This window comes from Crocodylus siamensis, chromosome 3, assembly GCF_052110815.1.
Source record: "Crocodylus siamensis isolate JL-2025a chromosome 3, ASM5211081v1, whole genome shotgun sequence".
Taxonomy (NCBI): domain Eukaryota; kingdom Metazoa; phylum Chordata; order Crocodylia; family Crocodylidae; genus Crocodylus; species Crocodylus siamensis.
The window spans coordinates 34,333,185-34,361,071 of NC_143397.1; the positions used below are offsets into that span (position 1 = coordinate 34,333,185).

Genomic DNA, 27,887 nt, shown 5'->3' on the forward strand with positions numbered 1-27,887 from the left:
TCAGAAGTAAAGTACCCACCAATAGCCCTTACACGTGCCTTTCTGTGCTAACTCCTGTGCCAGGCCCAGAACATACCTGTTTTGAGAAATTACTAATACTAATACTTCTTGCCAAAAATATCATTGAAATATGGAAAGTCAAAAGTGGAAAAGACACCATTTAAAAGTCATATTCTTTCATTCTGTGTACCAAACTCTGTTGACATCAACATGATATTTATGCACAGACTGCCAGGTGAAATGTGATTTTTATTAAGGGAGATTAATGTTTACCTATTTTTACTGCAGGAACAACTTTCTGAAATGTCTCTCTTTTGACAGATCTTTGAAGTAAATAGGCAGAGAAGCAGTTGGACTGAGATTCATGGTGACAGGGTTTTTCTTCTGAGAAGCTGTATACTAGCTGCCTTGCAAACTGAATCCAGTCAAAGCTATCGAGCAAACCTATTTTTAAGCTTACCAGATCTCAATTTTTATGTTTCTCAGAAAAACAAACCTCTGCTAAGAAGTCTCTGTGTGCAGCTGTTTTCTCCATTCCACTTTCAACAATCAACAGCAAAAATGTTTTTGGTGAAATCCTATTGCATAGAGCTGTTACCGAAGAGGATATAGATCTTGTACATGATATAATAGAAGCCGGTGCAAATGCAAATGCTCAGGACTATGGTGGTAAGTTGCAAATTCAGTTAAAAGCTAAGTTTGTGAATAGCAATACAAATATGTAGATGTAAGTATTAAACATGCTTGCAACCAGATTACAAACAGAAAGATCATAGGATCATAGGAAAGTAGGGCTGGAAGGGATATGACAAGGTCATTTAATCCAGCCCCCTGCCATATGCAGGATCATTCCTGATTAAATGATCCCAGCCAAGTGTTTGGTTTATTAAACACAGAGTTATTGAATATTTATTTGGTTAACTTGATATGTGCTCATGAGAAAATAAATATGTAGACCTTTGTGTATATATAATATATATGACTTTAAAAACCCACATTGATAAGAACATTGAGGGAGAAAAATGAAGCACTCACAAGTTAGGAAATAATATGGCTAAGGATGCCCATTCAAAATTAATTGAAATTACTTGTGCAGATGCATTACATTGGAATCTCTTTAATCCCCTCTACTGTTTTCTCATAGGATACCTACTTAACTTATCCATTTTAGAGATAGAAAAATGAGGTACAGGAACTTAAAACCAAGCTGTCAAACATAGCCTTTAATTTAGGTGCCAAGTTGAAATGTACACAGGTTCTTTTTTTAGCATGTTTATAGAACACTGTGAGTACATCTACAGGTGCACTTTAGTGCAGAGCTGACTAATTATCTCTGCAGTAAAGCATCACCATCCACATGTGCAACCATATTAGGGCACAGGAAATTTAATTAACCTCACTGTAGAATAGCACTGTCCAGGACAAGTACTATCCTACAGGAGAGAAGTCATGCATGCCAAAATGCACATGTAGACAATGACTGGACCTGGCTGGGGCATGAGGGTGCTACAGTGCGGGGGATGCCTACTGTCTAGCCCCTCACTGGAGCACCCTTGTGCCCCAGCCAGCCCCTCCACAGCACATTGAGCTAGGCAGAAGCAGCCCTAGGCTGGCAGCCTGAGCCCCCTGCCAGCTAGGGGTGCTCTGTTTCTGATCAACATGCTGCTGTCTCAGCAGGCATGTGTAAATGCTGTGCCCAGGAGCAATAAACTTGAGCATGAACTGCACCAGAGTTCCAGAGTTTATTATTAACTGCATGTGTAGATATACCCAATATCTTCAAAGCTCAGTTCAGAATCACAGTACTTGTGTTAGAGCTGGAAGCACTTAACACTCCTGTAAATCTGGCCCCAGATATCTCATGCTGGGTTCTGAGACCACGACTAATACAAAATTAGTGTACAAGTATTTTGGTTTAAAAGCTAACTGGTAGTCTAAGAGTGAGAAGCAAGGTATATTGGTTGAATCCCTGTAGGGTGAGATGGGCTTATAATAACCCATGTTTCTCACTTTCTGGGCAAGTACTCAAAACACTAGGTTATTTGGCAAAGGACAGGTAATACCATCAGCCATGTCCAAGGGTGAACAGAGTTTCAGTGCTTTACACTCAATTCAATGCTTTTCTCAGGGTGTTGTCAGGTGGGCATCTCTCCTGTGAGCAGTGTGGATCTTGACATGATGGCAACCCTTAATCTGACACCTTAGTTCCAAGGAGTGGGAATTCAGACATATCCCTATTCCTACTGTTTCTATCAGATTCTTTTCCCTGATGAGTGGATTGGCTTTGGGAGATATTAAGATCTCCCCATTCACTGGAAAAGAAGCCTAAGTACCGAGCCCTATTGATTAGGATAGCATCCTTAGGTCATAATTCACATAAATTCCAGGTATCATGATGCCTGCCTGAGAGTGGGCTTGGATTTAAGGATCAGCCTTTGACCAGCAATAAAGTGAATATTTTACAGACAGCAGCTTCATTCGATGTGAAACCCTGATTCATTCTCAGGGGTAGTTTAGTTTGTCTTGTACACTGAACAAGACATGGATCTTGTGAAATAAAATTGTTTTTGACTTTGCAGTTAAAAACTACATCATGATACATATGCAAAAGGGAGAAGAGTTTAAAGGCATGCAGACAATTTTAATTTTTCCATGTATTTGCTTTTGAGAACTTGTGTTTGCAATTATAATGTTCTTTTAGTGTATTTGTTAATGTAAAATGTAAATGTAACATCCTTATTTATTTAAAAAGCAAACAAAAAACCCCACCAGAAATCCTGTCATGTGGAACCATATTAAACTGCAGCCTGGGTCATAATCAGAGTTCAGACCATTACATCACAACACAGACCTCTTCTACCTGTGGTAATGGAAGAAGCAATGGCAATAGTAGCTGTTATGCTCCGTGTAGACCAATAGAGAGGGATGAGGCACACACCTTGCCCAGTGGGTTTCAGTTGCTGACAGCAGCAGTATGCAGACACTCAGATTCCTGTGTTCAGTTCCAGGTTCTGAAGGGGAATGTGTTCCAGTGGTCATAGACCATTCTGCCTCTTTATCCTCCTTTGCTCCTCCTGTCACAACAGAATTGTGGTCCCTGTCCCTTGTCATGCTATTTACTCTCTTCACTGGCTCTTTCTACTCTCTTACTGTTCCTGCCATTTCTTACTCTTCTGCATTTCTAAAGCTTCCCTTTTCTAAAAGTCACTGTCTGGAGACCGGCAGAAGAGGGATTAATCTTTTTCTACATCTGGGTGCCTAGAAACACAGCACTCTAGTTTACTGGGAAGAGCAATTGGAGAAAAAAATTCCCATCTTGCCCGTTCCCTCTTGCTGGGCATTCGAGCATGCTCAGTGTATGCAGGGCCTTTCAGAATTAAGCAGCCTAACCTTAGCGAGTTTTGACTGAGAATGTGCAAGCTGAGATTTTTCTTTACTGTTATGGTGATAGACAGTTCTTAAGAAGTAGACGTTTTAGAACCTTTTACCCACATCACTTTTTAATGCTATATATTTTGTCACATGGCACTTTATGATCCAAATACTGTGATTTCTAATAATTTAGTGCCTTTCTGGGAAATAAAATGTAACCAAATAATTAACTCTAGTGATGCTCAATCTTTTGGCCTTGTGGACTACTTGAGTGACTTGGGGCCAATCGGTGAGTTGGACTGTGCCCCATGTGCCAGGATTGAACCCCATGCTACCTCTGCCCAACCTTATGAGGCCCCTTGCTGGTCTGTGCTGCCCTGCTCAGCCCTCCACTACCCCATCCTGTCCTGATTTGCCCCATTCAACCCTACACTGCCCCATGCCACTCTCGCCCCACTCAGCCCTGGACCACCCCAGTTGGCCCTATTTGGCTCTATACCTCCATGTCTCCTGGGTCTGGAAATTTGATAGCAGGGACTGGCAATTGCTAATGCTCCCCTGGTGCCAAATTTTTGGACCCATGGGGAGCCCTGTCAGCCAGATAACATGGCTCTGTGGACTGGGGGTTGAGCACCCCTGATTCATACAGTTGACACAAGCTGTTATGAAAAATGTTATTCCTATATGAGATTCAGCTGATAATTTTCCTTTGTGCCCTAGGTTGGACTCCACTACATGAAGCCAGTGCAGCAGGTTTTTATAAGATAGCAAATGAACTTTTGAAATAAATCAACTGAATAATCAATGTCAACATGGATTAGTTAAAATCTGTTAATACCTGTGCTTAGTGTTATAATTTGTTTCTGGATTCTGACTTTACTTCTAGTCTGGTACAAATGTGCTTTGTCACACTCTGTGGCACATACAGTACATGATTCATACATGCACAGCACCTCCGAGATTCAGCTATACACTTGTCCCTTCTGCCTGCCGGGATTTTTGTCTTCAGCAATGGACAAGACAGTTCGTTGCTCCAGCCAAACCTTTGCCCACCTCTGGATTTGTAGCTATTTTTGTGGGAAATAGAGAGTTCCATCACTAAAATCTTGTTCTATTCCAGTTCCTTAATCCAGATTAGAATTTGCTTTCCTGGGAAGAAAAAGAAGGATCATTTTATGGACAAGGTATTAGTTAGAGACATGAGAAACCCAATTTCAGTTCCCTGATTTTCCACAGACTATTTGTGACTGTACTGCCTCCCTACTGAGCCCAGGACCATAGCTGAGAACACTCTCCTAAGACAGAGAGCCTGAGAACACCATTTGGATTGCTCATTTAGGACCCTGTAAGATATCTACTCTGCCTAACTGTGTGGCGTGGGAAAGAATGGGTGGGGCTTATTCATAGATTGTTAGGGGCTGGAAAGGACCTTGTACATCATCAGGTCCAGTCCCCCTGCACTAGGCAGGAAAAGACAACTGGGGTCAAGTGACCCCAGTGAGGTGACTGTCCAGTCTCCTTTTGAAGATTTCCAGGGTAGGTGGCTGCACCACCACTGGAGGGAGTTTGTTCCACAGTCTGGACACCCTGACTGTGAAGGAGTTTTTCCTGGAATTGAGCCTGAAGCGGCCTTCCAGGAATTTGTATCCACTGCTCCTGGTCTTCCCCAGGGGTGCCCCAGTGAACAGCTGTTCACCAAGCTCTTGATGTACTTCCCTGATGTAGCAGTAAGCCACTATCAAGTCCCCTCTCAGCCTTCTCTTCTGTAGGCTGAAGAGGCCCAAGTCCCTCAGCCTCTCTTCATATGGCTTGTCTTGTAAGTTCCTGGTCATATGAGTGGCTCTTCTCTGGGCCCTCTTAGTTTTTCCACATCCTTGTTGAAGTGCAGTGCCCAGAAGTGGACACAGTACTCCAGCTGTGGTCTCAAGAGTGTGGAGTACAGTAGGAATATCACTTTGTTAGTTTTGTATCATATGCAGGAGTTAATGCATGCCAGCATGTTGTTTGCCCTGCTGACCACAGCATCACATTTCCAGCTCACATTCATGCAATGGTTGATTACTACCCGTAGGTCCCTTTCAGTCGTGGTGCAAGTAAAATTGTCGCCCCTGAGCCCGTAGGTATGTTTGAGATTGTTTGCCCCCAGATGGAGCACGTTATACTTCTGAGTGTTGAACTTCATCTGGTTCTGGACTGCCCAACTCTCCAGCCTGTCCAGGTCTGCCTGTATCTACAACCTATCTTCTGGCATGACCATGCTCCCCCATAACTTGGTTTCATCCGCAAACTTGGCTAGTGAGATTTTCACCCCCACATCCAAATCATTGATAAAGACGTTGAAAGGCACCAATCCAAGCACAGACCCCTGAGGGACACCACTAGCCACTTCTCACCAGGACAACACAGATCTGTTCATGAGAACTCTCTGGGTCCTACCATACAGCCAGTTTTCCACCCACTGAACTGTTGAGCAGTTAGGCCTACAATCTTCCAATTTTTCTGCAAGGGTATTGTGGGATACTAGATCAAAAGCTTTTTTGGAAGGGTAGGTATATAATGTTGACCTTCTCTCCCATGTCCAGGTGGCAAGAGACCTGTTCATAGGAGCAGATGAGATTGGTAAGAAAAGACCTACCCATGATGAAGCCATGCTGGCTGTCATTCAGAATCTTACCCTCAATGAGTGTATCACACATAGATTCTTTCATGAGTCTTTCCAGGATTTTCCCTCAGATGGAGGTTAGGCTTGTTGACCTATAGTTGCCCAGGTCCTCCCTCTTCCCCTTCTTGAAGATGGGCACAGTACTGGCCCTCTTCCAGTCCTCAGGGATCTCCCCTGTGTGCCATGATTTCTGGAAGAGTTTTGCCACGGGTTCTGCAATGACCTCAGCTAGCTCTATCAGCACTCTTGGGTGAAGGACATCTGGTCCTGCTGACTTATAAATGTCTAGCTTTTCTAGTTGATTTTGCACAAGCTCAGCATCCGCAGTGGGAAGACTCATTTCCGCCATGCCCCCTGTGATCCTTATTTCGCTTGTCTTTCCTCTTGGTCTAGTGAAATACCAAAGCAAAGCGGGCATTCAGGAGTTCAGTTTTTTTCCTGAGTGTCCATTACCAGCTATCCTGAGGTGTTAAGCAAGGGCCTCATGCTTCCATTTGTTTTCCTTCTGCTCCCTACATACCTAAAGAAGGACTTCTTATTGTCCTTGACTCCCTTGGCTAACTTAAACTCAGTCACTGCCTTAGCTTTTCCAATCATTTCCCTACAAGTGCAGACCACTGTTAGACAGTTCTCCTTGAGTACTGTCTCTAGCTTCCACTGTGCATACGCTTCTTTTTTATTTTTCAAGAGGACCACAATGTCCCTATTGAGCCAGTAGGGCTTTCCAGCCCTTCTGCTACATTTCCTCTTTGTGGGAACAGTTCTCTTTTGTGCTTTGAGGATCACGTCCTTGAGGAATGACCACTCATCATACACCCCATTCATCTTCTGTCCCTGGTCCTACATCGCCTCCCCTACTAATACCCTGAGCCTTTGAAGTCCAGGACTTTAGTCCTGCTAGTTGATTTGTCAACCTTGCAGCAGACAGTGAACCTGATGAGCTCATGGTTGCTGTCGCCCAGGTTACCCTCTGTTCAAGCCACACACCAAATCATCTCCTTTGGCCAGGACCAAGTCTAGGAGAGCAGTACCCCTGGTTGGTGGTTACACTTCCTGGGTCAGAAAGAGCTCCTCAGTTACAGTTAAGAGGCTGGCTACATGGCCGATCCGAACTAGCTGAGCGTTCCTCCCAATCTACGTCCAGGTAATTGAAGTCGTCCATGACAACCTAGTCCCTTGCTTGTGTGGCCTCTGTCAGTTCTTGAGAGAACTCCAGATTAAGCTCCTCCATTTGGTTTGGTGGCCTGTAGTAAACACCCACAGTTAGGTCTCTCTCACCTTGCCCCCGCCCCCAAAAAGCTTGACCCAGAGGGTTTCAATCTGCTTATCTTTGGAGCCAATGTCAGCCTCCAGAGAGGTGTACTGATCCCTCACATAGAGAGCAACACCTCTGCCTTTTCTCCCTGCTCGGTCCCTTCTGTGCAGGGTGTAGCTCTCTATGGCCATGCTTCAATCAGGCGAGGGGTCCACCAGGTCTCTGTGGTCCCTACCAGGTCATATTGCCCACTAGAGAGTAGGAGGGCTAGCTCCTCCTGCTTGTTCCCCATGCTCCTGGCATTGATGTACAGCAGGGGTGGGCAAAATGTGGCCTGTGGGCCACATGCGGCCCACCAGGCCATTCTCTCCAGCCCATGAAGACTCTAAAAAATTTAGAAAATTAATATTTATCTGCACCTGGGTGCCTGTCATGAGGCCATTGATGGTCTGCCAAAACTCAGTAAGCAGCCCTCTGCCCAAAATAATTGCACCACTCAACCCTGGTGGACAGGCAACTGAGGCCCCCAACTGACCCCCTCAATTTCCTGAGATGCTGTGGTTGAAGACTCAAGCCACTTGATTCTTGCAGTGGTTTTGTTTGATAGAGAAGCATTACAGACATGTCATCCTCCCAGGGATTAAATCTCCTGTCTGTCAAATGAAGTGTTACCAGGGTTGCCAGCCCAAGAAAAATTTTTACTGACAACCTACAAGCTTTTTACTGACAGCCAAATGTTTTTTACTGACATACATTTTATGTAAATGTAAATTTAACTCTTCTGCCAGGACCTAGTTAAAGGCTCTGGGTTCCAATGTAAGGGTTTAACATCAAACATAGTAAAAAAAAAAAGTAAAAAAGTTTGATTTGACTGACAGTAACCTGCACCATTCTGCTCCCCCAGCCCACCCTTCAGCCGTACCCCACTGGCCCAATTTCCCCCATTCTAGGATAGACCCCCGAAGGAGCCTATCTGTGACCCAACAGTATTACAGACAGCCAGGGATGAAGCAGCACATGGCTGAGAGAATGCTTCCTGCAAGGTGGTGTGCTTGGACACAAGGTTGTCTTGCTGTGTGCTCTGTCAGAGCCTCACTCAGGCTGCAGCTGCTTAGTGTTTTTACTGACTGCTAAAGATTTTTGCTTGAACTTTACTGGTGACCATATTTAGCCTAATTTTTTTTTTTACTGATGGTAACTTTACTGACAGTTGGCGATCCTGAGCATTATAAAGAAAAGAGCATTACAGATTGTGAAGCACACTGATATTACAGTAAATAAGGGACATATAAAGACATAAAATAAATAATTAGAAGGATTAAAGTCCCAGGTAACATTTGTGAAGAGAAGTTCTCAATATCCCTAGCTGAATGAGAGTTTGCACATTGGGACAAGTTCTAGCAGAACACCCTAAATTTGAGTACTCTGAGAGGACTTCACTCCGTCCCTATCTCTTCTTTATCTTAATCCTTTTTTACCATTACATGAACATGTGAAGCTGAGTGGGGTTTCTTTCTTTCTCTGTTCATGAAAGAAAGAAACCCCACTAATATTGAACGGAAGGAAAAGGGGTTAGCCCCAGAAAGGAAATTACCAGGGAACATATTTCCATGACTTAAATAATTATTTTACATACATTTGATGGATTGTAGACACAGTTTGCCCAAATTTACTGTGCCATGATTCATTTCAGCATTTGCCTTTTTTAAGAAATCAAAATGTCAACAAGACACCATCATTTTAGACCTTTATTTTAGATAGGCAGCTGGTAGTATACTGTGGAAAAATTTTTAAAATGTAAAAAAGTGGAAGGCTTTAGGATAACCTTTAATTTAGAGGAACAATTGAGGAACAATAGCTGGTAGTTTGAGCTATTGTTCTTTAACATAGATCTTGGTAGTTTTTACTAGCAGCTGGTGTTGCTAAATACACCCCAGAGAAAACTATATGAATTGCTAAAATAAAAGGTTAGAATAAAAATATATGAAATATTTTACCTGTAGGTGGCACAGTTATTACTTTGGTATGGAGCTAATCCACTATTAAAAATGAGATGGGAAAGTGTGCATTAGAGGAAACTGATGATGAGAGTATGAGGAAACTGCTTGGAAGTTATATAACTAAATCTAGAAGAAATCATCAGGTAGGAATTAACTGTTCTGGCACATGCATTACAAGTAGGTGATGAACTACAGAAATCCTGTTGTCATATTCCCTTAATTATAGCTAACAGTTCCTCAGATTTCACTGTCTTTGGTAATAGTGAATAGACTTCAGGAATAGAGTCTCCTTGCTGGCTGTCTTTCTTAATACACATAAAGGAGATGGAATAAAATAATGAAATGATTGAGGGGTTTTTTAAATACATTTTAGGGGGGCATACCATGTATATATTTGAACAGTTTATATATGCTGTACTATGTGGTGAACCTGTCCTGGAACATACTAGGTAATAATTAATGAATTTTTGGAAGTTTGAGGGAGACAGTATCCATTATATTAGCTAATTAGTAAGAAACTAATTTTAACCGTGATATCTTGAATGAACTTCCTGGTTATCTTTATGACCAACAAGGATCAAAAACAATTTTGGTATTATTATTAGAGGTGGAAATGTTAATGAAAACTTTCCAGAGTAGTCCAAGTCCCTGAAAACTTTATTGTTCCCATATTCTGTTCCAGCTTTTTAAAGTCTGGGCTGTACTCTCATGATATCTTGTCTGCACTCAGCTTGCAGCATTCCTACGCATAACTACTGGGCATGCTCCATCTCATCCTGACATTTTAAAGGGGTAGAAAGAAGTGCTTCTACAGTTAAAGTTGTGCCAGGATTTCCATCCTAACAGGAGTGAAAAAAGTCTATAAAAATTATTTTTGAGAAGGAGGGGGATGTAGGGGACTGAAGTTATTAATTTTATTGCAGTTTGTGCATTGTTTGTTTTTTTCCATATATGTTTTGAGTGGAAAATATCATTTGAGGTTTGTTGACTACATGTTTTTTTTACTATAAGGGTCAAGTGACTAAATTTTTTTCTGGTGAAGTGGGTAATCCTCATTGGACTTGAGGCATCCCTCCATACCTTTTGGGAATTGAGCAGCACCCCATTTCAAAAACAAACTTATTTATTACAGTTCCTACCTCCTTTAGTGAGGCTGGGCAGTAGGAGCAGGGGAACCAGCAAGCAGGTCAAGCTTATGCTTATCTGCTTATTTCTTCACACTTGGTTTATGGGGTTACCATATTTCCAGCATCACGGAAGATGACACCTGGGAGGGGGAGGAGTGTCACTCCTGACCTGCAGACCCCTGCCACAGCCAGCCCTGCTACACAAACAGCTCCCGCATTGTGCATGTTCCCCTCCCCTGCCCCCCTTCCCATTGTCTCTTTACCTAGCTTGCCGGAGCCCACGTTGGGAGCATGTGACCCCTAAAAGCCAATCATCTTACCCATTGCCCCAGTCAGTCCCAAGCAGCCAGCCCAGGAGAGCAGAAGACAAGTGAAAAACCTGGACATTTGCTCTTATTTTAAAAACCTGCCCAGATGCAGCACAGGGGGCCATAAAAGAGGACTTGTCTGGGAAAACATATGGTAATCCTACCTTGTACCTCAAGCTGCCCTTCGAAGGATCTTGTGGCATCCCAGTGTGCCTGGCACCCTTGTTAAGAATTACTGTTCTAATAATTGACATTTGACCTTTCTTTTTTGACTTTGAAGGGATGAAGTTGAGGGGGGAAGCAGTTTGAAGGGGGGAAGCAGTTTGAAGGGGTGAAGTTGTTAGGTAGAATAGATTTGTATAGCAACAATGATCTATGATAAAAAGTTAATTTTTTATTTTTTGATTTTCATGATAAACATGAGTGCCTCTTTTACTAAATGTCAGCTTTACATATCAGTAGGGGATCTACCTAAATTGCACTGGAAGTGCACTGTGCAGTGGCTCCTTTAATCTTGCTCTTTTTGCCACACTCCTGTCTGTCCCTGCTGCTGATTGGTAGAAGGCTCAAGCAGTCCTGCTGCTTACTGCTTGCCCCTGATTGGCTGGGAGGCAAAAAATGTGGTTTTAAATATGCTACAGTTTTTTGCCTCCCAGCTGATCAGCAATGAGCAAAGCAGCCACTGGGGCCCCTTGGCCAATCAGTGGCGGGGGGAGCACGCAGTGAGAAGAGCAAGATTAAATAAGCCTCTGTGCAGCACAATTCTGGCATGATTTAGGTAGATCTCTATATATCAGCTCTTAGAACAAAGCTGTCTATTAAAATGGTGCTTTTCCTGATACTCAGTTAGCCCGCTTGTCATGCTGATGTTGAATTAAAAAAGATCGTGGTTCGTTTCTCGGGAGGTGGAAAAAAAAACTTTCAGCTTCAGACACACTTTATTAGCAATACAAAAGGTATATATTTGCAAATAGGGTCAGAGGGAGAAGACAAAAGATCAAATCCCTCTGCCCCCGAGCATAATCATTAGCAGGCTTTTATCCCCTCTCTCCTGACCACGTGTGCAGAAGGAGGAATTTTTACAACTCATTTCCGGTTCATACAAACATATATGTGAACATGTCGCTTCATACGTCCCATGTGCATTATAATTAACTACTTAAGTATGCGGGGCGGGTAGGCTTAATATGCATTAGGTTATAACGCGTGCGTGGATGGGACTCAAGGTTACTCAAGGTTCATCCTGAAGGCAAAAATGGCATTTGCTCTTATCTTAGCCTTAGGAATTTGGGGTCATAAAAGAAAGTGTGATTTAGTGTGACAAAGAGATAGTAAATTTGCAGGACAGAGAGGGGGTGATGCCTTAGTACAAAGGGCCTTTTGGTGGCTTTTCCCTTCAATTTCCACCCCCCCCCTTCCCTCTCCCATTAAGGAGACAAGGATGGGTAGCAGCTGTGTTTTTCTTTTTTTTTTCTAAATCTGCTATTGATAATGCATTTTTAATAATATTTCTAACAATATCCCCCCTCGAGATGCTTTCTGATCTTTACTTCATTCGGGCATATCAAGATAATTACGAGGAATTTTTCTGAGGACCATGACCTTTGCAGCAGTCTGTGCTTTTAGAGGGACTGCTGCGACCTGCATTCCTTCCACTGTGGTGGTTATCAATCTAGTGAGACAAGGAATAAGGCAAGGGATAAAAATCAAACCAGTTAGAGCACACAAAAGCACAAACCCTACCTTTTTCCACCAGGGTCCTCCAAATAATTGAAACCACCAGTCCTTATTCCATGTGGTTTCCCACGTTTGTATTGGTACATGGGCTATTTTTCTAATCTCTTTGGCAATCTCTAAGACTGCTTTCCCGTTGTCATCTATTTGGAGGCAACAGTTAGAAAGGTTGAGCTTTCCGCAGACTCCGCCTTCCTCTGCAAGTAAATAGTCTAAGGCCATCCGATTTTGGTATATGGCTGCTCTCATCTGAGAACTTTGTCGGGCCAATAACTCGAGAGCAGTGGCGGTCTGGTTAGTAATTACTTCCAAGACTGCCTGCAACCGGATGATTCTATTCAGCATATATATTGGTGTCCGGTATCCCCAACTCCCATCATTAGCCCATGTAGCTGGTCCATAATACTCAATAATCCTCTGAGGGGGCCACTCATCCTTCTTCCACTTTTGGGAGCTACCCTGTGTCAAACTTACATCAATACTTCTCTTGGCCCTTTTCCAATCATCATACAAAGAGACTCCTAGCTTATTTCCAACCTCAGACGGTAACAAAAAGAAAGCTGGTACAATTACTCCCATATAGCAAGTTCCCGTCCACCCCTGTGGTAGTATTGTATAGGCCCGTCGTCCGCAAATCCAATAGTATCCTCTTAAGGCCCTATTTTCTCTATTGGTGGCATTTGGAGGGGCCCAACCATAGGGCATCTCGGGAAATCCCAAGCCTCCTTCTGGACCCAAAGGACCAGCAACTGCATGGCCTCCTTTCATGGAACATTCCCATAGCCCATCCTGGTTCTTGTCTGTACAATCTGTCCGATCATCACTTTGATTTGTGGCACTCCAATATTTATTAAACCACACAATTGTTCCATTGGGATGCTGCCACACTAGCCGATTATACCCTGGGCTATTAGGATAATAAAGCCGTTCTAATCTTGTAAGGTTCATCCACCTTACTTTTAAAGTCCATATGCAACGGCTGTGTCCCAACCTTTTTCCTGTACCATTATTACTGATGCAATACTCTCCTAACGCCACTTGGGAAAGTTCCCAACTGTGGTTCTCATCCCATTTTTGACTAGTACTCTTAACATCTGCCTTACTACTTACTAGCCATTTCGGGGCCAAAGGAAAAGCCCTCCAAGGCCACTGGCCTCTGGCCTCCCGAAGCCCCCCACAGGCCCAGCAGTTGGTAAGATTAAAAGTACCTGCAATTCTTTCCATCATATCAACATACAAATTTGTCCCTGGGGGAGCAATTTGGGAAAGCGAGGGTGTGAGCCAGCGGTTAAGGCTGCTCAATTCTGCTTCTTTCATTATGCATATAACAACAAGGCACATTAAGATTCCCACCATATTTTCCCTTTTGCTTTCTTGTCTAATTTTCTGAGCTTTGATTAAGCCGTCTCAGGCGCACTTGGAGATCACCAGTAGGTTCACAGCTCCACTTGCTGGCTTCTTGTTCCGAAGACGACTCAGCTTCCGGAGTGAGTTCGTCTTGGGAGATGTTGTCCTCTGACGCTTGTGGATGTCGTTTCACACGAGTATGGTGTATCCAACGATCATGGCCAGTAATCTTTACAGCGGTGTGGGTTGTTAGAAGTACCTGGAAAGGGCCACTCCACCTCTCAGTCAAAGGCTCCTTTTTCCACCGCTGCACCAAGACCCAGTCTCCCGGGGAGAAGTCATGTACCGGTACATCTAAAGGCAGACGCTGAAAGGAGGCTGCATACCTTATCCAAGGTTACCACTGCACATCCTGTTCGTCTTTTTCCATCGATGACAGAGCTGGAGCCATCCACAAAGTATTCAACATCTGGGTCTTCAATTGGGTCCTCAGCAAGATCAGGTCGCACCTGCGTGGTCTGATTCAGGACCTCAAGGCAGTCATGCGTCGGTTGCCCTGGCTCTGGCAGCAAGGTTGCAGGGTTCAAGGCTGTAGTATGTTTGAAAGTAAGTCCTGGATTAGAGAGCAAAAATATCTCATACCGTGATTGTCTGGAGGGGTTAAGAAATTTCCCTCCCTCAGTCCCTAGGATCTGGGGAACTCCATGAGGAGTGAGTATTTCCATATCCGCACCCATGACTATCTTCTGGGCTTCTTCAACAACCACTGCTGTGGCTGCCACAGCCCGAAGACAGGCTGGCCACCCGAGTGCAACTGGATCTAGAACCTTTGAATTATATCCCACGGGTCTCCAGGTCGGGCCCGATGGCTGTGTCAGCACCCCTGATGCAACCCCTTGATTCTCATGAACATACAGTCGATATGGCTTTTTACTGTTTGGGATGGCTAAGGCTGGGGGCTGGGTTAATGCTGCCTTCAGCAGATCAAAAGCATGCTGCATTTCTTTATTCCATTTCCATTTAGTGAGACTCTCCTTAGTCAGGGATTCATACAGTGGTCTAGCCTTCCCACCGTAATCTGGTATCCATAGTCGACAGAACCCAGTTAGCCCTAGGAATGCTCGCAGCTCCTTGGGTGACTTAGGTGGGGTTAGACCTTGGATTGCCTGTATGCGATCTGCACTCAGGGCTCTGACTCCTTTTGAGAGCTTATATCCCAAAAATGTGACTTCAGGCTGACATATTTGGGCTTTTTCTCTAGAGACTTTATATCCTTTTTTTCCCAGAGTGTTTAGGAGTGACCTGGTGGCTTCCTCGCAGAGCTGCAAGTTTGGGCTTGCAACTAGCAGGTCATCCACATACTGGAGGAGAGTCACTGCAGGGTGTGATCCCTTCCATTCCCCCAAGTCCTTCTGAAGGGCAAGCCCGAAAATATGGGGGGCTGCTATAAATCCTTGTGGAAGAACTGTCCACATGAGTTGGGCTTTATGGAAAGTATCTGGATCCTCCCATTCAAAAGCAAACAATTTTTGACTCTCTCGGTGAAGAGGAATAGAGAAGAAAGCATCTTTCAAATCTAGCACTGAAAATATTTCAGCTTCCCCCGGTACTTGTGTCAAAATCGTGTGAGGGTTCGGGACTACAGGATGGTCTGAAAGGACCTTCTTATTTACTGCCCGTAAGTCTTGGACCAGTCTGTATGAGACCCCATCTGCCTTTGGCACTCCAAGAATGGGGGTGTTATAGGGTGAGGACCCTTCCACTAGCCATCCGCACTTCTTGTATTTCTCTATTAACGGCTTGAGTCCAGCTCTGGCCGCTCGGCTGAGTGGGTACTGCTTTACCCGAACGGGCCCCTCCCCATCCTTGAGTACGATCCTTACCGGGGAGACGAACTTAGCTCGCGCAGGGGTTCCATCAGCCCATACTGAGGGGTCTACTCCAGTCATGTGATCTTCTGGACTTACTGCAGGGCGTCGGTCCTCCAGGAGAGCCATCTGATAGTTCGAGCTCTGCTTGACAGGTAGCTGGACCACCATCTGATCGTCTCTGAAAAAGATCTCAGCTTGCAATTTTGTGAGTAAGTCCCGCCCAAGGAGTGCAACCGGGCAACTTGGAGAATACACAAAGGAGTGCTCGAGCAAATGGTCTCCCACCTTGGTGAGGAGTGGTTTACAAACAGGGAGTCGAGTTTGCATTCCCTCAATCCCTTCTACAAGTACATGCTGTTCACTAGTTCCTGCACAGGGGGTTTTTTCTGGAATCATTGAAAATGTAGCCCCAGTATCCACCAAGGCTTCAAAGTTTTTGCCACCAACCCTAATGGTTACCATGGGATCTTCTCGGGCTCCAACCCGAAGGGTAGTGGTCTTAGATCCCTGTCCCCTTCATTCTGAATCCTCACCCTTGTCTTCTGCCCGCATGAGGTGACCTCTCGGTTCCCCCTCTCTCTTCTCCTTCAACTTCGGGCATTCCCTCTTCCAGTGTCCTTTCTCCTTGCAATAAGCACAAACATCTGCTCCCACTCTTTCTCCCTTCCTCTTCTGTATCCCAGCCTTTCCAGGGTTCCCTCCAGTTATAGCAGCTGCTAGTGCTGCCATCTGTCGCTGAGCCTTTTTATCCTCCTTGCGCTCCTGCACTTGCTCACGATTCCCATACACCTTATATGCAATTTCCACCAGCTCTGAAATCGGTTTCCCAGCACCTCCCTCAGTTTTCTGTAACTTCTTACGGATATCAGCAGCAGATTGACCAATAAACATAAGATTTACCATGCGCTGGTTATCTGGGGCTTCTGGATCCAGATCCGAAAACCTGCGAAACGCCTCATACAGCCTCCCAAGGAAAGCTGAGGGATCCTCCTCTCTTCCCTGTCTCACCTCATACAATTTAGACAGATTGGTAATCCGAGGCACTGCCTTTCCCATTGCTTCCACTATAATTCCCAAATACCGTGCACTCAGCTCTCTGCCCTCTGCAGTATGATTGTCCCATCCCGGCTCTTCTACCGGGTAGGTATCACGCAGAGTACGACCAGCAGCACCCTCTGACTCAACTCTGGCTGCCGCAATACGCTCTGCTGTACCTAACACTAATCTCCTCTCCTCCGGGGTTAGGAGGGTCTGGAGCATCATCTGGACATCAGCCCAAGTGGGTCGATGAGTCTGCCCAATAGATCGAAACAAATCCCTCATCTTTTCAGGGTCTTCACGAAAAGAGGGGCTCTGATTTTTCCAGTTAAATAAATCTGAAGTGCTAAATGGGGTGTAGACGAAAGTTGCAGTGCCTCCTTCCCCAATAACCTCTCGCATCGGACAGTTCAACACCGGCTGTGACTCTACAGGCTTGCGCAAATAATAACCCTTATTTCCTGATTCAGATGAGGCACTTGGCTGAGGCTCACGCTCTAACTCATTAGGTATGCATTGGTACGTCGGTGGTGGTCTCTCTAAGGGAGGGGGCGGTGGTGCAGAAGGACTGGATGCCGAGGAGGCGTCTGACTCATCTTCGCTACCCGACAGGGCAACCGGAGCACGGGTCCGGTACTCAGCCAATTCAGAATCTCCCCCCTCATTAGACTCAGGAAGTACAGGCGGCCCCCCCCGAGCCTTTTTCTTAACAAGCATCACATGAGACTTTGCTAAGTAATTCTTAATCCAAGGTGGCTGATTTTGAACCACCCACAACCAACAATCAATATAAGGAAACTGATTCCAATACCCATTTTGCATAACAATTTCATGGATAGCTATCACTTCTTTTAGCACAAAGGATCCTTTCGGGGTCCAGTGGACCCCAAATGTTGGCCACTCGAGTTGACAAAACTTAATTAAATCATCTTTTCTCATTTTTATTCCATAATCGGCCGGCCTTGCAAATTTATTAAAATGACGTAATAAGACTTTTAGAGGGGTATCAATATTGTTTTCTACACGAGAGCTACTCGTACCCATTTGCCCACAAAAATGCGCCCAATGCACACCAAATACCAAAAAGATCTCAACAACAGATGATTTACAATGAGAGCTAAGCCTAGAATTTCTCAGCAAACTTACACATCCTTTGTTTTAGATCCGTACACCAGATTAGGCAAAGGGAATTCGTATACTCACTCAGATACCCCAGAGATCTCGATCCAAATTCCAAAGTGTGTCTGCCTCTCCAGAAACTCAGAATTTACATAGGATACTTCCTTTAACTTCCCGGATATTTGGACTTAAACCTCAAATACCAGGGTGAGTCCAAAGTCGGCTCGGTGTGCACAAATCCCTGGTACTGGAGGTGCTCTGTCACTGAATTCCGGGGTAGTCCTCGAGAAGCCCCACGTTGGGCGCCAATTGTTGAATTAAAAAAGATCGTGGTTCGTTTCTCGGGAGGTGGAAAAAAAAACTTTCAGCTTCAGACACACTTTATTAGCAATACAAAAGGTATATATTTGCAAATAGGGTCAGAGGGAGAAGACAAAAGATCAAATCCCTCTGCCCCCGAGCATAATCATTAGCAGGCTTTTATCCCCTCTCTCCTGACCACGTGTGCAGAAGGAGGAATTTTTACAACTCATTTCCGGTTCATACAAACATATATGTGAACATGTCGCTTCATACGTCCCATGTGCATTATAATTAACTACTTAAGTATGCGGGGCGGGTAGGCTTAATATGCATTAGGTTATAACGCGTGCGTGGATGGGACTCAAGGTTACTCAAGGTTCATCCTGAAGGCAAAAATGGCATTTGCTCTTATCTTAGCCTTAGGAATTTGGGGTCATAAAAGAAAGTGTGATTTAGTGTGACAAAGAGATAGTAAATTTGCAGGACAGAGAGGGGGTGATGCCTTAGTACAAAGGGCCTTTTGGTGGCTTTTCCCTTCAATTTCCACCCCCCCCCCCTTCCCTCTCCCATTAAGGAGACAAGGATGGGTAGCAGCTGTGTTTTTCTTTTTTTTTTCTAAATCTGCTATTGATAATGCATTTTTAATAATATTTCTAACACTGATATTGATGAATATCACAGTTATTTCCCATTTTTGATTAGAGTCAGTCCCAGTGTTCAGGAAATGGGTGAGGATGTTATGGCATTACTTCATTACTCTAATGCTGATACTTATTAAGGTCTTTCATCTTCTTTCTCTTAAAGCTCTTTTGCTTCTGCTATTTCTAATATAATATCTGAGTGTGCATGTGCAAATCCTAGCTCTCAGGGCAAAACTTTTAGAAGGGGAACATGCAGAAAGCAACTACTACATATAGAACCTCACAAAATTGCTAAGGGCGGGACTCAAACTTTCAGTGACTAGATTCAAGAACCACTAAAGATCACCCTAAGCCACCACTTTATTCCAACACTGGACTTCTTACAATTGTTTTGGTTTGTAGCACAGCTCTAGGGCAGTTGCATATATTCACGTCTTTCTCTGGCTTATTGACTTGGTTTGAACAAAATTTTACTCTAGATAACTTTTAATATTGTTTCCTCAAATTAGTATGGTGCTGGCTCCTAGTTCAGATGAAGTGGATGAGATCATTTTGAAGAAGCTCCGAGCCATAACTGAATCCCAGATATTATATAGATATTATATACACTGTAACATATTGAAGTCCCATGATGTAGTTGTGGGGGATGTACCTCGGTAATCCTTGCTTAACTGACCACAGATTTAGACCTCTGACCTGGGTTCAGATCCTCATAATTTACATTGATTTTTTTTTTTTAAATACAAATAAGCAAGCTGCTTTTAGAAAAATCTGTTAAAGAGTATAGTAATTTCAGTCTTTACTATAGTTGTGCTTTTCTCTGATTATAATGAAATTTAGGGCCCAACCAGTGAAACAGCAGTTAATGAGACAAACTATAGGCTTGTAAATCTATGGAAATGGCAACAGATTTGTTACCTAACTCCACCAGGAAAACATGTGACAATTGCAAAGTAGTTATGGATCTCTGCAGACTTCTTTTACTTGACATTTGACAGGGGAGAAATGAGAAGCAAAATCAAAGTGTACCCTTGATTCTTTTAGAAGGGTTTGAAGACAGGAGAACATAGTAAAACAATAAAAATGTATTGTTCAATTTGTAGGTAGTTCCCATTGCTATTAATGAGAATTATATGGGCCTGTTGAAAGGAAAATAGATCCATTAAAGGAGAAATCAGACTTGGAGAAGGTTATTTGTATATTTCACTCAGGGGAAGGAAAAACAAAAACATGCTGGAAGAAATATAGAAATCATTTGTGATGTTCCATTTCAGTTTTTACATGGCATTTCAAAGCCTGTCACACATTCTTCATGTGAATTTAAAAAAATCCAGATTTTCTAATACCAAGCAGAGTCAAAATGACTTTACAGAAAAAAACTGAAAATCCCTGCTTTCATAAAAAGTTTAAGAAGATTTCCTTTGTATTGTATACTTGCCATTTGTTTTATTGTTACCAATTTGATAGCAACCCTTGACAATCATCCAGATGCTAGCTTATTGACTTATCTAAATTCTCATTTTATTTTGGATTTCATTCTGTTTTATTCTGAGAATTGAATGACCTTGACTTAAACTTCTCCTTCATCTGCTTTTATAAATCTCTCTAGGTATAGATGCAATTATGCCTTATGTTCATACCGTGTGTGTTAAATCCTGGTATCTTTGATTCTTTTTCCCTTAAGTGCCAGAGTGAATCGCAATGTAAGATGGAGCTGTACATTTCCTGTGTCTCTGGAAGAGAGATTGAAGCCCATGAGTGTCTTTACCTACTGCTTTTTCTGAACCTCAGATTAACTTTTTCAAAACTCTCTGGTGAACAAATCCTCTGTGCCTTCCATAGTCCCAAGCTTTTACTTTGCATGTTAAGAGTTCCTCATCGTTCTGTACATGCTGGGACAGTGGGGAGAGGCATGCTGTCATTATGGCAGATTCTAAAACCTGGGCCAACAGACATAGTCTGTGACTATTTTGGTTGATAAGAGTTCTTTACAAGTGTGTAATGTGCAAATTCTTTTCTTTGTGGACTTGTAAGAAAAGAAATGCTCAGCTGAAATTATACCTTCTTGAGCTATTCATGCATGCTTCCCAGGAAAGATTAAGATTTCTAAGAAACAAAAAGAGCCATCCACAGCAAGATTTCCACTAAACAGCACAGTAGGAAAGAAAATGCCATTATAATTGGTATCAACTAGTACCTGCTACTGAAGAGTAGAAGAGAAGAGGCTTCCATTTGCCATTTAGAATAAGTACTTCCTTGTTCTAAAGAAGAAGCTATTAAACTATTTTAAATCATAAAAACAAATTTTAATGGATGAGATGGTGCTTCATCTGTTAAGCAGCCATAAAATATGACAGTTGAATAGGTAGAGGCTGTGCTGGAATTGTTTAAAGTCAACTGTTGGCCTGAGTCTCAATTAGTATATAGTGTAGAGTTAGTAACATAACCCTAATGTTTTGAGCCTAATTGAGTCTTGCCTGAGTTTTGAGCCTATTTTAGTCAAATTCCATGATGCTTTTTAGTTGCCTTTATTCAACTTTATTGGATACAGTTTTATAGACAACCAGCCCTGTTGCGTTATTTGAATTTCATGTTTATTGAACATATAAGAATAAATACTCTTTCCAGGTTTTCTGTTTTAAAAAAATAATTTTTCCCTCTCTTATGACATAACTTGGCAGTAATTGATAGAAAGTGGATGTGTCTATCACTCTATTGTTTAACTTTATAGATGCTTTAGGAGACTGTTCACGCATCTATTTAATTATAAAAAGGATAATATTTAACTGTTGATCAAGATATGAATACCAGAAGCTAAGGTCACATTGGTTATGTGCCATGATTTCAATAGAATTTGTTTACATGAATGCTAGGGTGTGCGAAGTGGGCCCTATTCGATTTGGATTTGGATATGGCCCAAATCAGGGACAGTGATTCAACTCATTAATTTGGATCACTGTCCCTGATTTGATTTGGCCAAATCTGAAGATTCAATTCTGATTCAGAGAATCAGTGATTCGTACGTAGACAGCTTTAAACATTTTTTTTATATACCTTGAGGTAGCAGGTGCGGCTCGTGATCACTGCAATACTGGGGCACATAGAGCATCCCACAGGAGTGCAGGGGGGCCCTCCATGTGCTTGGCGGCGAACCTGGAAATGGACCGGAAGTACTTCTAAGTTCTAGGTTTTATTACAAGCTGGATTCTGAACACAGAATACAAGAATTGTCACTTTCTTCTAACGCTGATTTCTTTCCATCTCTCATTTTACTTTCAGCAAAAAAGTTAAATGCTCAAAGGACAGAGGATAGAAATCTGCACCAGGTAGTTTTGTTTTTTTTGAAGGAATAATCATTTTTATGTCATGATGAATAATCATGTAGCCTGTTAGGTATTGTATGATACAATGCAACAGAAAAACAGTTTCTGAAACTTGTGCATGCTTTCAAAAATGCTTGTTTTCAAAAACTATGTATGAGACATTTCAGGCAGAATCCTATTTCTCTATGGAAACTTTCTTCCATGTAAGTGGCAGCTTTGGTGCTTACAGTAGGGATGTGTAAACATGTGCTTGCTGAGCATGTGCATTAGGTTATACACTGACTGGATAATATGTATATATACATGCCTATTTTGGATGCATTAGTGTGGGTAAGTCATGAAGATGTAACCAGGTGGAGATTTATAACTAACAGATGTTAGATAACAGCAGAGTGTCTTGCCATGTTGTAGCTTCAGTAGCTGAATGTTCAGGACAGGGCTGTCCAACTTAGTGGCCAGGGTCCACACACCATGTAAGCCACATCAGTGGGGGCTACACCAGCAGGGCCATGCTCCTTCTTACCCCCAGTTGCAAGCTTTCCTGGCACCACATGGGCAAGCACCTCCCCCCACCACTACACCACAGGACTGAGGCATATTGCCCTTCCCTGTCCTGCCCCTTGAGGTAGGGACAAGAAGTGAAAGCTGAAGAAGGGAGGAGAAACCAGCAGACCCTGGCTGTAGCAGGAGCCAAAGCAATGAGGGGAGTAGTGGCCAGGGGAAGCACAGGGGCTGAAGAATAACACACCATCAAACTTCCATTTAGATGCACAAAGGGAAATAGAATACTGCCATGTATGACTAGAAATATCTGAAGCACATATAGTATGGAAAGAATATACACATTATTTTTGCCATGATTTTACATCTTTGGTTCATGTTCCTGGTCAGGACAACCATATTCATAGAAATATTGTAACAAAATAGTCTTCAATATGTCTATTCTTAACTTAAACTGTGAAACAGTATTTGTAAAATGAATGGCGATAAACAGTCACGAAAGGGTACTGTTGCCACAAACACTGAAATTTTTATTATGAAAATGCATACTGATGGTGTACTTGATGCTTTCAGTGATTTGTTTAGGGAAAGCTTGTTAGTCTGAAGTTAGGCAATGATTTATCTGTTTTTTGTTGCATTTCTGAGTAAGCAAAATCTCCAAATATGAAGCAACTAATAAGACTGTTCTAGTTGATGTCTATGATTTGTTTTGATTTGTCGTGAGATTGACTTTCTGCTAAGAAACTGTAATTGATTCCATCCATTTTTCAGGTTATACACAAACTTGTAACAGTGGCACATAGCTGAGGTGGCCATATAGCTTGCTTTTTTAAGAAAGAGGGGAGAGTATGCACTTTAAACCCAGGCATTTTAATAAAAATTACATAATTTAATGACTTAATCAATTTGTTATATTTTTGAATGAATTTCTCTTACCTGTTGTGCAAAAGATCCTCATAAACAGAGGAAGCTGGTTAAGTAGTTGTACAGTAGAAATAGCAGTAGAATGAAATATAACAAAGCAGTCTATTATAAATTATATTAATCATATATTTTGCTTTTGTAGTTGGGAGTAAATTCAAATGTTCCTGTTCAGCATTCACATATTAATTATGGTGAAACAGCAAAGAAATGCTACGTAAAACCAAGTAGTAGACAGAATTCGGTATCCAATGCAAAAGTTCCTAGGTTGTTGAATGAGAAAACATTAAAAGATGCAAGACTCGTTCCAACAAAGAAATCAGTAACTGGTTCAACACGGACTTCATATATTGCAAAGAATAAAAATAGCCAGAAATTCAGTGATCACAAGACAAATATGTCTCTTCTAGATGCATCTAAAGGAAAACCTAGTACAAACCACAAAACCCATGATTCTAAGTTTGAGTGTAACACTAGGTTCACAGTTGCTAATCTTTCTTCCAAAAGAATAACTGCATCCTCTTTGCATCAGAGTAGCAGTCCAGAGAATGTTTGTGAAGTTTCAGAAAAATCCAGCATGCACCAACAGGCAGAAGTGCAACAACATCCTGACATTAGTGATAGTATCAATGCTCACCCCCTTTCAGAAGAAAAGGAAACGGCTTATAAAAGCAGCACATCTTCAGTAACAATAAAGGAACAAAGAGTGAGTTTACAGTACACTGCATTGTCAGTCACTGTAGAAGAAGCATCTGCAGAGCAGCCTGAGACTGAATTAACAAAACTTGATTCTCACTCAGTATTTTCTATGTGCAAAGAAGATGGTATGCCTCTTGTGAAAGCAAAGGAATATTTTATGAATCATGATAATGAAGACCATTGTCTTAAGCATACTAAAGAGGACAGCATGATTGAAAAGAGCATGATTGAAAGAAGTCTGGATACAGCCAAAAGTATACCCTCAGAACAAATGATTTATTCTAACAACTGTAGCCAACAAATTGAATGTGATACTGATAGAGAAAAAAATAATGAGGAGGAACAAAGTTTATATCCCTCCTTGCCCTTATCTGAACATAGTTCTTTAGAGAGGAGCCAGTTACAATCCGGAAACCTAACTCCTTTTTCTGCACAGAAAGCTGTAAACCTTCCTGAATCAGACTGTGCTTTCCTTTCTGAGCAGTATAGTGTGAATGAGAAACAAAAGATTTATAAACATCTTTCCCAAGATATAAATAACTGTATTGGGCAAACACTTCAAAGAAATACAGAAACATTTTCAGTACATGAAAGTTTAGAGCCCACTAATGGAGGTAGTGTTTTTGAAATGCCTGACAGTTATAGCAACAGTACGCCAAGTCATTTTGCTGATCAAATAGATGAGGAGATGGGGATGGTGTTAGGCTCAAAAATTAATGCAGAAAGATGTTACAGGGAGAAAATGGGAGTTGTAAATAATTCAGAGAGTAACCCATCTATAGCTTTACAGCTAAACGAGAAAGTAGTAATGCAACTGAAAAGAAAAAGACAGGATCTTCAGGAGATCAATCAAGATACAGATTTGTGTTCCACTAGCACTATGGACAAGAATTCACTTAATCCATGTGAGCTAACTCAAGAAACACAGCAGGAAATTTCCCAGAAATCAGGTACATTTTTTTATTTAAAAAAAAAATTCCTTTAGGAATTCACCATAGGCGTTTACAGTCTAGTATAGATCTCTGAGGCTGTAAACAGTAAGGGTGTGTGAAGCAGGCCCTATTTGGATTTGGCCTGAATCAGGGACGGTGATTCGATTAATTGATTCAGGTCACTGTCCTTGATTCAATTCGGCCAAATCCAAATCCAAATATTCGATGCTGATTCAGAGAATCAGTGATTCAGGCATAGACAAAGCTTTAAAAGTTTTTTCTACATACCTTTAGGTACCTGGATGACTTGTGAATGCTGTGATCTGGGGCAGATGAAGCATCCCACAGGAGTGTAGTGGGGCCCCCCACATGCTTGGTGGCGAACCTGGAAGTGGACTGGAAGTACTTCTGGTCCACTCTTGGGTATGCCAGGGAGTGCATGGGGGGCCCCCCCTGTACCCAGGTCCAGTGATTGGCTGTGGGGCGATCCCAGGTGCCCTTCCCAGACCCAGAAGGCACCAGTCACTGAGCCGGGGGGGGGGAGGGGTGGGCACTGGGGCACCTCTATGTGCTCCCTGGTGGACCCAGAAGTGAACCGGAAGTGTTTCTGGTCCACTCCCATGTCTGCTGTTGAGCACACTGGGGAGCCCCCTGTGCTTGTGTAGGACACTCCATGTGCCCCAGCGTTGCAGCATTCATGAGCCTCTGCTACCTAGAGGAATGTAGAAAAAAATTTAAAGCTGTCTCTATGTCTGAATCTTCCTGAATCTCTATGAATCAGTTTGGAAGGTTCTGATTCTATTCAGAGAGATTAAAGGGTCCTTTGATTCAATTCAGATTTGGAGATTTGGCCACCGAGTCAGGCCAAATCTCTGCCGAATCAAATCAGGGTCCAAAGTTTTGCATAGCCCTACTAAACAGGCATCACATTTAACCCAGGATAAATTCTTTTGTCTTGTGATCCCTCAGATATACTGGTCCACTGTTCCACTTCAAGTTGTTGTGAAGTATGGAGGAGGAAATGTGTTAACATTTTTTTTCTGGGACATAGCTGTGTGCATCTGTACCATTATTGTGCTTTTTCCTCAAACAAGTCAACCATGCTATATGCTCCTCTCTGGTGGAGAAGCAGGAATGCAGCTTGGAAGGGTGGCCTGCATAAATGACTGCTGTGCCTGTTTTGGTCCAGGTTAAACCCTGGGACAATCATGTCCATGTCAAATGAGACGTTTATTTCCAGCCTTAGAGCAGCAGAGTATATGCAATATGATAAGAACATATACAAATGCCAAGTGCTTGAAATTCATTTTCAGACATGTTACCAAGGATGCCAAACTAATGGCTCATGAGAGGCAAGGATTTTTGGGGGTGACATCTTTTATTGCAGCAACAGGCAAACTTTCTGGCACAAGGTATCCTCTCTTAGCAGCAGTGTAGGGATGCAGCTGAGTGCCTGGGACAAAGTGGAAGTAGCAACTTTTGGTTGCCCCTGCAATTATGAACATGTGGCTGCAGGTAGCAGCCATTTTTTTGTACCTTCCTCCATCCAAGGCTAGGGACAGACATTACATATAAGCCAGTTTAAGTGATCAAAACCTGTTTTAAACCTGTAACAGAACATAAGATCAGCACACATAAACCAGTTTCAGAATAACTAAAATTGGTTAAACACAAACCTGGTTGAATGTAGTATTGGATAGGCCTGTGCAAAATGGCTAGTATTCACTTCGGATTTGGCTGATTTGGGGGACAGTAATTCAATTCAGTGATTAAAATCACTGTCCCAAATCGATTTAGCTGAATCTGATTCAGAGATTTGGCTGTTGCCGAATCTCTGAATCACCCAGGCCCACTCCCCCACCCACTCTCCCAGCCCCAGCACTAGCTGCCTTGCCCACCCCAGTTCCCAGCACTTTGGAAAAAAAAAAGCCCTGGATCACTTGGTGCTGCTGGGCAGGGGGGTGATCCCCACTGCCCCCTGCTGTGTGGAGGGGCTCTGCATGAGCCCCCTGACCCTCACCTGCTTCCTCAGCCCCTCCATGGCTGCCCCACCCACCCAAGCTCTGACCCTTTAAGGAAAAAAAAAACTGAGAAAACCCCCCTGCACTCACCGTTCCTGCTGGACGGGGCACAATTCCCGATGCCCCGCCACTGCCCTGCGCTGCATGGGAGGTTCTTCCAAAACTCTGAGGCCACTGCAGGAGTGGTGAGTGGTGAGGGGTTTTTCTTAGACTTTTTTTCTTAAAGGGCCAGAGCTGGGGCAGATGGGGCAGCCATGGGGGGGGGGGCTGGGAGGTGAGGGGGACTGGGACCTCATGCAGAGCCCCCCATGAACTGTGGGACAGTGGGAAGGGAAGGGAGGGCAGCCAGGCTTGCCCCCCACCTGGCAGCACTGGTGAGAGGGGCTTTTATTTAAAGCACTGGGAGCTCCAGCTGGGCAGGGCAACCATGGCGGGGCTGGGGAGTGGGTGGGGGTCAGGGAGCTGGGGGACCAGGCAGGGGATAGGGCCTGATAGGGATCCCCCCATGGTTCCCTCCTCTCCCCACCTCCTGTGCCTCTACATACCAGCTCCTAGTCTGGCTTCAGCTCCCTGCTGCAGCCAGCAGGGACTGCCTGAATCATCGAAGCTCTCAAAATCTTTTCCAATTCAGAGTCTCCCAGCATCCCAGATGTTTGCAGCCCTGGGCTGGGCTGTCTACTCCAGAGAACAGGGCTGGCCCCACCCCTTTGATC

The 27,887-nt window shown here is 43.2% G+C and overlaps 1 protein-coding gene across 1 annotated transcript in view; it reads left to right on the forward strand.

Moving 5' to 3' along the window:
• The window catches only part of ANKRD31 (ankyrin repeat domain 31), a 151,581-nt gene that overhangs the window by 53,447 nt on the left and 70,247 nt on the right, over positions 1 to 27,887 (forward strand). Inside the window, 6 exon segments of the mRNA XM_090037630.1 lie at positions 228 to 235; positions 426 to 669; positions 4,093 to 4,154; positions 9,293 to 9,326; positions 9,329 to 9,432; positions 23,668 to 25,075. Of these exon segments, the coding sequence (XP_089893756.1) occupies positions 228 to 235; positions 426 to 669; positions 4,093 to 4,154; positions 9,293 to 9,326; positions 9,329 to 9,432; positions 23,668 to 25,075 (1,860 nt within the window).